Here is a 10,321-nt window from a genome sequence, read left to right on the forward strand (position 1 = left end):
GGATTAGATAATGTGATAAATGATATTACCATGTTAATGTGATCTAATCACTGAAATCAAAGGAGCCAACGCAATTTATACCAGCTGGGGATGTGGCCTGTGATGGTCAGGCAAAATATCCCTACTCACCGGTTCTTTGTTTTTAATCACAGTGTATTTCTATTGTGTTTATAATGATTTTACTTTGAATCATTGTGCTGTACTTGTAGACACCTTTGTGAGGGGAAGGCGAGATGTTTTATCGGGCCTGTCCCAAATGAAATCAGTGGCAGCAGGCCCAGAATAATTATTAAATAATTCTTTATGAAGAACAATATTAATAGCAGAGGGGTAGCCGTGTTAGTCTGAATCTGTAAAAAGCAACAGAGGGTCCTGTGGTACCTTTGAGACTAACAGAAGTATTGGGAGCATAAGCTTTCGTGGGTAAGAACCTCACTTCTTGCAGTCTTGCAGATGCTCCCTATACTTATGCTCCCTATACTTCTATTAGTCTTAAAGGTGCCACAGGACCCTCTGTTGCTAATATTAATAGCAATAGTGCCCTGTTAAAAGCTACTCAATGTGAGTGGTTTTAGGTTTCATGGTGTTTGGTGGCCTGTGATATACAGGAGGTCAGACTCGATGATCTGGTGGTTTCTTCTGGTCTTAAACTCGATGACTCTGCAAAACTGGCACTGAATGCTCGCATCACAGCTTTGCCATTATTATTTATTATTTGAATATTTGGTGTATGCCAGCACTGTGCTTGGTACTGTCTGATGTGTAAAGGAATGTATGTTCTCTGCCTCAGAGAGCTGTAAATATACTGTAACAAATCAATGTAATGTGAAACAAGCATACCTTGATGCTAGAGGTCTGGCTTTAGACTATACAATCACATTACAAAACCAGCCCTTCCAAGCCCCCAGATCTACATACTATTAATAACTAGTCAGTTTTGGAGGGCAGAGATGGCAGCACTGAAACACTGCAACTAAAGGGATTGAGGGTGTAGGCTCTGTTAACTAGTGGCCAGCATTATCTAATCTGATTCTATCATTGTGCTATCATTCCTCCTGACCTGCCATTTACCATGTTGAGTATATTATTATATTACATCATGTCCTATTTAGAGAGGCAACAAACTGTTCCACTGTTCTTGTCAGCAAGAGCTGATGGAAAAGTTCCTCAACGTTTGGGGAGGATTGTTCTGTGCCTCTGTAGGCTGAATGTGACCCATGTGACTCCTTGTGTGGAGAACTCTGGAGAGACCATCAAACCTAAGCTTATAAACCAGCAGAGCTGCTGAAATTAACCTTCACCATGCTCCGAATGGAGATCAGCAGGTGAGAGAGAAGGAGGAAGGGCGTGAGAGAGGAGGAAATTAGGCTCAGCATTCACACTTATATTTAACGTCTTCTCACCTAAAATGCATTAAGAGCCTGGGCTTGCTTCCACTGACGTCAGTGAGAGGTTTGCATTGACCTCCATGGGAATGAGATCAGACAAGCATCTCTGCTGTTTTGGGTGCTCACGCTTATTGTGTCCAGCAACCCGCTAGGGACCCACCATGTGCCAAGCACACCATATTTGAAGTGCTAATGCTCTAGTGGTCTGGCAGGACTCAGGGACCCTTCCAGCGATTTAAAGGGCATTCTGATACTTGCATCCCAACACCAGAACTTTAAATGCTGTCGCTGGCTGCCAGTGCACAGAAGCTGCTGAGACCCAAGCCCTAACGGTCTGGGTTCTTATATACCCCCTTTAAAGGCACTTAAAACAGAAAGTGGGAATCCCGGAAATAACATTTTTGGTTCTCTGCCTCCCCATATTCACCAAGAGACTGAGAATAGTAGGGAGCCCCAAAATCATCAGTTTCAAGTTGCCAGTGCTTTCCATTTCTCATGGTATTTCAATATTTCCACTGTTTGGTCCTGGCTAAAGCCAGGCAATGCATAGGGCTAAAATAAAATTAAAATATTTCTTTTACCCCAGATCTGGGAGTTGGTCTTAGTTTTGGAGAAAGCTCTGGGTCATTTCTTTAACTCTGAACCTGGTCGCCTATCTTAGTAAGTTACCAAGTGAAATCAACTTCCAAGGCCTCTTCTGTCAACCCTCCGTGGCCAAATGCCTTCTCTCTCTCTATTTTAAACAAGATCTGGTTTCACTTAGATGAATTAAATGTCAATATATTTGTTACTGTGAGTTGTTCCAGTGCCGATTACAGCACCATTGCATGACTTTAAAGTCTGTGCAACCATCTGCTGCTCTGTGCTATTTATGTCTGCCTTTTAAAATGTTTAATAAACATTTTTATATTGATATTTTAAGTCTTCTCTCTCTTATTGAGGTTTGGAATGGGTAGTCCAAGAAGGATATTTTTTTTCTTCTGCCCAACTCAGATCCCAGCCCATTCATAGCTTGTTTTTATTTCTTTGTTTGGATATTTTAAAAAAAGAACCATCTTTAAATATACGATGTAGGCAAAAGGCATGGGACGCTACTGCTAGAACTGATACAAATATGTGAACAAATATTTGTTCGGCACAATACTGTTGCCAGCTGGTATACTGCAGCCTTACCACCCTGGATTGACTCAACCTTCCCAGCTGAAGAGAATTTGATTTGAAAAACTTCATTCCATTGACTTCAGAGGAATTATTATGGATTTAAACCTCTGACTAGATTTCATTGCTATGGTCCATATCCTGCTCTTCCTGATATCAGTATTAAAACACACATTGACTTCATCAATGCAGGGCCAGCTGTTTGGCCCTGATCCAGCAAAGAACCTAATCTCATGAGTAGTTCCACTGAAATCAATGCAAGTGCTCACCTACTTAAAGTTAAACACACACTTAATTGGATAGGAACCTTAATGCAGATCACTGATTTGAGAACTCCATCACTGGCTGGGGCTTGAGCCATGGTGGAGAACTTTGGATACAAAAGAAATCGTGCCAGAGAAGAAGGTGGTGGTTGGCATAATGAGGCTTGAGCCAGGAGTGGGAAAGACATTATTTGAAACTGGGAATCGTGTAGACTCTTTCTGTCTGTAGAGGAGGGAAGAGGACAAATTGGGTAAGAATAGGTATCCTAGGACCAGCAAAGGACTGCTTTGGCAGTCATGGAAAAATAGGACGAGGAATTAGTGAGATAATAGCCTACTGGAGCACATAGATGGGTGAAAACTTTCAGACATCCAAGAGATAATCTCAGTACCTTCTTGTGCTGGGAAAAGTAAACGTTCCTTTAACAGAAGAATAATTAAGGAAAAGGCCTCATTTTAGATTGTTCAACCTATAATAGATTTGTTGTTGTTTTTTTTTAGAGGAACTAGAGTATGAATCAGTTCCAAACCAGTTCTAAATATTTCAGCTCTTCACATTTCTTGTCTCTGAACTGAAAGTCATCCAGGGTTACACAACAATGTGCAAAACTGGAAAACTTTCAGATCCCCCTCCAACATGTGGTGGGAAAGTGTGACGCGATTGCTAAACCAACGCTGAAGTGAGTTTCATTGAATGCATCAGGGGTTAGAGGAAGAGTACACAATTTCTTTCGCAGGTTTCAATTGTTTTCTTTTTGATTTAATCTGATTCTCAGAATAGCATTATTTTGGAACAAAGATTTTTACATTGTTTTGCTTAATATTTTACAACCAGACTGTTGACTGACGTATCACTGAACAAAAATTCACCCCTATTAGTTTACATAATGATGGGGAAATAGCTTCATGATGGGTGTAACAGCAACTAATAGGGTATTAGGTGAAGGTGCTACAGTACGATTGATTTAAAGTGACACTATCACACTCAATAAGCTCAAAATTACATGATTTACTTGGAACCCACATTTACTGTGAGTGTCCAAAGACTTAAGTTGGATGCTCAGTGCTCCAAAGTTATTGCTTCTCTGAGCAAGTTGACAAAATTCAAATCAGAGTTCAGGTCTCGCTCGCATCAGAATAGGAGATGGCCAAAGAGCGTTCAGCTACAATTAGAACCCCTCCATACCTTCATCCAACATTGAACCAAATTGGATCTATTTTGAGATATGAAAAAGTGTATCAATTTTTTCCCTTGGTCCGCTTTTTTTATACTCCTCTTCTGACTTGGGTTCCACTCAAGAGAAGAGGTGAAAATAATAATGATATATACAAGTTTGCATTACTCATGTCCTTGCCTGGGAGTCAGAAGACCTGAGTCTATGCTTGGCTCTGCCACTGACTGTGACCTTGGAGAAGTTATTTCACCTCTATGCCTTACTCCCCCTCCTGCCTTTTGTCTGTCTGGTTAATTTAGGGGGTAGAGTTTCAAATGCACCAGTGTGAGGTAGGTGCCCAGCTCCAATCATTATAGCTCTTTTGGACAGGGGCTGTCTCTCAAAGTTGGGTCCTAATCTTGGTTCAAATAATTAATATGAGGGTTCTGATCCCCAGCCTGATTTCTAGACCTTTGGGGTTCATATAGAAGCTTTGGCTAAACCTCTGAAACTAGGGATGTTTACCCTCATGGAATCTCTATCCTTTCTGAAATTTGCCCATTGCTACGCACCTTCCTACCCAGCTCAGCCTTACTGCTCCATTTCTAGCAGCAACCAGTTTTCTTTCTTACTTTCAAATACAATTAGAAGAAGTAAATCTACTCAGCAAGAATCTTGTAAATTTCAACACACTTCCTGCGCTGATGAAGAGAGCAAAATGGTTGGAGGGGAGAGAGGAGGAGGGGAAAGGAAAAAGAGGATCATGATGTTCATGCTCATGGCCAGGAACAAAAAAAGAGTTAGTGTGTTAGCACAAAAATGCTCCTTGGCAATATCTGAGATTCATTTGCAGCAACTGATCCATGAGCTTTAGTGAGAGGAGCGTGTCTCAGAATCAATTCTTTTTCTGTTAATCTTTACTTGATGGCAAAACGTTTAGCCCAGTTCATAGAATTTGCATATGTCTTTTCAGACAAGATTTCATCCATTCCTTTTAGGAGGAGAATTTTACAGGATCATAGAAATGTAGGTCTGGAAGGGACCTCAGTAGGTCATCTTGTCCATCCCTTCATGCTGAGGCAGAGAGCAAAATAGATGCACTTAAATGATTTTGGAGCACACGTCCCATTGTAGGTCAATGGGATGTATGCGCCTAACTCCCTTAGGTTCTTTTGAAAAATCTCTTCATTAAAAGGCAAATAATAATAGTCCTCACATTATTCTACAAAAGGAATAATGACACAATGGATTTAGACCAGAACTAGGAGCTAATAATATCTGAGTTCAGAACCTAGCTCTGCCTTTGATTTGTTATTGGAAAATCATGTGACTTCTCTGTCTCTCAATTTCCCCATTGACAAAAGGTGATTAAAAGTCTGACCCATCTATTTTAGGGTATTGGAGGATGGGCTTTAATTCTTCGAAGATACACTCAGTATCATCCGTCAATATAAAATATTTACTACATGAAATTTATTCATAGGTCAACCTTAACATGTTCAGATTTTTTTCATATTATTGGCTTGGTTTCTCTTTAATCACATATCTAAGATACAGGGCAAGATATTTAAAAATACCTACATGACTTAGGAGCCTAAATTGCAAGACTTTTAATGGAATTTAGGCTGCTAAGTCACATAGCTGCTTTTGAAAATTTTACCTACAGTTTTGCTGCATGTCTTCATGATAATGCCAAAAATATTTACATACAAATATTCATGAATGTATACCTATTACTATTTGTAACACAATAGTACATAGAGGCCTGAACTGAAATCAAAGTCCAATTGTGCTAGGCATTGTACAAATGTTCAAATACTGTATACTTCAACATGTATATGTTCAAATACTGTTCCTGCATCTCACATGTTACTGTAAAATCAAAACTCTCCACAGGGCTTTATGTGCAGTATAATGTGCTTCAGAAGAAAACTGTTGCCAGCACCATTAGAATTTAAGATGGTTCCAATGGAATGCCATTTTTAAAACATGATGATTTTCTGTTGGAAGCAGTAGAGAGCAGAGTCAACTCAGTAGCCCTTGATTTATGAACTGTTTTGTTGCTCCCAGAATCCCATGATGTTTGTGGTTTCTTAAGGAACTATTGTTTGAACCAGTCAACAAGAAAAACAATTATAACCCTAAGCATGTTTTTTTATTTGAAATCATATTGGCCTTTGATCAAATTTTGCCTCTTTTTCACATCTCACATCATGGAGTTTTTTCAAATAATAAAACTGTTCCCAATGTTTTGTTGTTGTTGTTCAAAGGCAACTTATTAAATGGTAGGTCAAGAGTCTGCAATGGACGACACTACAAGGGTTATTTAAAGCCACGAGTAAAGCAAATCATACAAATTTTCCAAAGACTGTGTTCCAAGGAGTATTTTTGGAAACATTCATGTTGTGTTTTTTAATGAAGGCCACATTCTGAAGCTACAGCACCATATGTCACACATTCATTTTTGTACCCCCCCAAAAAAGGGGGGGGGAGGGAAGAAAAAGAAAGAAAAGGAAAGTATGTTTGGCTTTTAAGTGTTTTTGGAATAGTGTCTAAGCATGCCTATCGTTGTTTCTCAGATGTAAGAAGAATTTTTGGCCTGTTAATTTAGCTCATCCAGTATTGCTCTCCATGGGACAGCTCCTCCAGTACCTTGAATCTTGTGTGGTCATTTATACCCATGCAAAATGTCTACAGAGTTGGTGCAAAATACTCAGTCTGGTTGGCCAATGTTTTTTTTTTTTCTTTCCATGGGGAAGTTTGATTTTTCATTGGAAAACCTAAAGCTAAAAATGTTCAGCTAAAAACTTGAGAAACAGGGAGAGAGGGGAGAAGGAACATTGGTTTTTGGTTGAAAAATCTAATTTTTTTGAGGAGAGCAAGCACTTTCAACAAAGAATGTTGTTCAGTTGAAAACCCAGTTTTCTGTCAAAAAAGTTATGACAGAAAATTTTCAGCAAGCCCTACAATCAACTCTGATTTGTCAGTGTTTCAACCCCCCTAGACATTGGTATAAATGACCATGAAATGTGCCAGGCATTGATTAGTCAGTACCTCAGTCTCTCTTTTATTACATGTTGCAATGGCCCCTATTCTCCTCTGACTTAAACCAGTTTTACACCCGTCAAACCCCACTAATGTCAGTGGAGTTACCCCTGATTTACAGCAACGTGAGAGGAGAATCTTGTCCACTGATGTCATGTATATGACGTCATCTGCTTAGCTCTAGGTAGAAAAGAGGTTTAGCCCTTTTAGCAATATAACTAGCAGAACTTTGCAAAACTGTGGAAGAAAAACTTTAGCAATCCTAGCTTAGTCCTTCTGGAGCTCAGTAGGCAATCAAGAGCTTAGAAGACTGTGCATGTGTGAAATACTCTCCCATGTTGGTATGATACTGGGAATGATGATTCAAGTCTAAGGTTTTTTTTTCAGTTATGCAGTTACAAATCCAAAGTACATCTATTGACGTCAACTGAGTTTCTCGGAATTTGCAGCCGTGTCACTGACAGCAGAACCAAATTGGCCCTCAGAACCAAATTTTGAAATGTAGGTGCTTATGTTCATTTTCAATGGACTGTTTCAATTGACACTTAACACTTCAGTCAGGTACTAGTGTGTCTGCGAGCTCCCCTGAGTGCCTCAATTTGTAATGGGACAACCAGATTTAGGTTTCCAAGCTTGGCAACTGGGTCCATCATTTCAAGAATATCTCTCTTCTACTTCATTCATTCCAGCTCTTTGTTCAAAAGGTCCATCTGCAGGTGCTTGTCGTTCCTATTAAGGCTTCTTGGTAATCCATCCTGACCAAATGCAACTTGTGAGAAACATTAAAAATATAATATATAAAATAGAAAAAAACAAATGTTCTTCGTTGTCCATTTTGACTAGCTACAAAACCTTTAAAAAGTTCAGAAAATTGTCAGCAAGTTTTATTTTACAAGTACAGTCCCAGTTAATGATGTTTTCTGAGGTGAGAGGCATAATCAATAATCAATATCTGTACAACTTAGCAGGTTTTATCTGTACAATATCTGTACAACTGAAACCATAGAAGTAATGTGCATAGTTTAGGTGTCATGGAAAGTCCAGCATAGGAAATCAAAAGTAAACTTTCTTCTCTTCTTTTTCTTTTGTAGATTTCAAATGAGGAGAACAATTAGCCATTGGAACCACGGACGTGTCCAGTGAGCTGAGGTCACTGAGCTGACACAAGACGGATGACCGAGCGCTGTGATCACTAGAGGCTTGTAAAAATGCAAGGAAATAAGCGCAGCTACCCAAATTCTTCTCAAGAATGCACCACAGTGAGGGCAAAAAAAATGCAGAAGAGATTTCTCCACAAGGATGGCAGCTGCAATGTGTATTTCAAACACATCTTCGGAGAATGGGAGAGCTACGTGGCTGATATTTTCACCACATTAGTGGACATCAAATGGCGCCACATGTTTGTGATATTCTCTTTATCTTACATTCTTTCTTGGCTGTTCTTCGGCTTGGTCTTTTGGCTTATAGCAATCCAACATGGAGATTTAGTACATGATGAAGAAATAACCCCTTGTGTTGCTAAAGTGCATAGCTTCACAGGAGCATTCTTATTCTCACTTGAAACCCAGACGACCATAGGCTACGGCTTTCGTTGTGTCACTGAAGAGTGCTCTGTAGCGATCCTCATGGTGGTTCTACAGTCGGTATTAAGCTGTATAATTGACACATTCATTATTGGAGCTGCCTTGGCTAAAATGGCCACCGCTCGAAAGAGAGCTCAGACCATCCGCTTCAGCTACTATGCCACCGTAGGCCTAAGAGATGATAAACTTTGCCTCATGTGGCGCATTGGTGATTTCCGGCCAAACCACATGGTTGAAGGCACAGTAAGAGCTCAGCTTCTGCGCTACATGGAAGATAAGGAAGGGAGAATGACAATGGAATACAAGGACTTGAAGTTACTAAATGACCAGGTCATACTTGTTACACCAGTGACCATCGTACATGAAATTGACCATGACAGCCCTTTATACGGTCTAGATCGGAAAGCTTTGGCCAAAGACAGTTTTGAAATCTTGGTTACATTTGTCTACACTGGAGATTCAACTGGAACTTCACACCAGTCGAGAAGTTCATACGTCCCCCGAGAAATCCTTTGGGGACACAGGTTCAACAATGTCTTGCAGGTGAGGAAAAAATACTACAACGTGGATTGCCTACAGTTTGAGGAAACCACAGAGGTTTACGCTCCCTATTGCAGCGCAAAGCAACTGGATAGGAAGGAACATGAATGGAACAGAACTAAGAAAACATTGGACAGAGGAACAAGTACATCAACACTGGAGGTCAGAGATACATCATTTAAGGCAGTTGCCCTCATCAGCAGTTCTGAGGATCCAGAAGATCTAATGAAAGCCGTCAACCAAGATTCTAGAGAACTGCCTTATCAGAAAGATCCACTGACCTTAAACAGAATCTCCAAGATGTAGCTATTCATTGCAATTAAAATTACTGCCCTAGCTGTTCCCTAAGCAGCCTGCAAAATATAAGCAGTGTTAAAACTCCATACACACAAGTATTTACATAATAAATCTAATTCTAAGTGTATACTCATCCAATCAGAGAATGAAAACAATATAATATGTCCTGTAGGTAGATTTTTCAAAGCTACCTAATTTATTTGGATGGCCAATTCCCAAATTAATGGGATTTGGGTATCCATAATCTCACTGTGGCTTTGAAAATCCCTCAAAATTTCTCTACTCAAAACCTGAACACACATTGTATTTTGAATCTCAGAATTTTAGATGAAATTTTTTTGCAAAGATGTTTTTTGAAAATGTTTGGGAAATTTGATTGTTTTGAAATCAGCATATACTGTGGTAGAATCTTTTGAAAATTCATGTTTTTGAAGAAAAATCCATAATATGGTAGTGAGAACAGATCTGTAATATGGTCATAGTGATGAACTCTCTCAAGATTCTTTGCAATGCTCAGGAAGTGAAACCCAGGAGCTGTACCATAAAACAGTATTGCTGCCTTGCTTTTGTTATTTGTCCCCACTTTATCTGATCACTTTTTGTATTCTGGATCCTAATCTAAACCCTTAATACAGATTCCCTTGTTAATCTGGTTTTCACAGCAGTCTACCTGTAATCTCCTCTGCATTACCTACAGTGCACCTTTGTTACAATTAATAAAGTTCCTCGCATGGAACACTTTTCCAACAAGAAAAGGTGTCTCTGGAAACAGAACTATTGAACTGATGATGATGGGCGATCACTCGTTATCGAGGCTGATCATCTTCCATGGGAGTTATGGGTCCTCAGGTGGCTAATAAGGCCAATCTTTGAACCACAAGTTCTATTACAAT

The 10,321-nt window shown here is 39.6% G+C and overlaps 1 protein-coding gene across 1 annotated transcript in view; it reads left to right on the forward strand.

The window, feature by feature from the left end:
• Nucleotides 1-10,321, forward strand: part of KCNJ16 (potassium inwardly rectifying channel subfamily J member 16) — a 43,018-nt gene extending 32,697 nt beyond the window's left edge. The window contains exon 2 of the mRNA XM_034790553.1: nt 8,100-10,321. Coding sequence (XP_034646444.1) covers nt 8,217-9,437 — 1,221 coding nt within the window. The 5' untranslated portion in view covers nt 8,100-8,216 and the 3' untranslated portion in view covers nt 9,438-10,321. The remainder of the gene's footprint in view (nt 1-8,099) is intronic.

This window comes from Trachemys scripta, chromosome 14 (assembly GCF_013100865.1).
Source record: "Trachemys scripta elegans isolate TJP31775 chromosome 14, CAS_Tse_1.0, whole genome shotgun sequence".
NCBI classification, from domain to species: Eukaryota; Metazoa; Chordata; order Testudines; family Emydidae; genus Trachemys; species Trachemys scripta.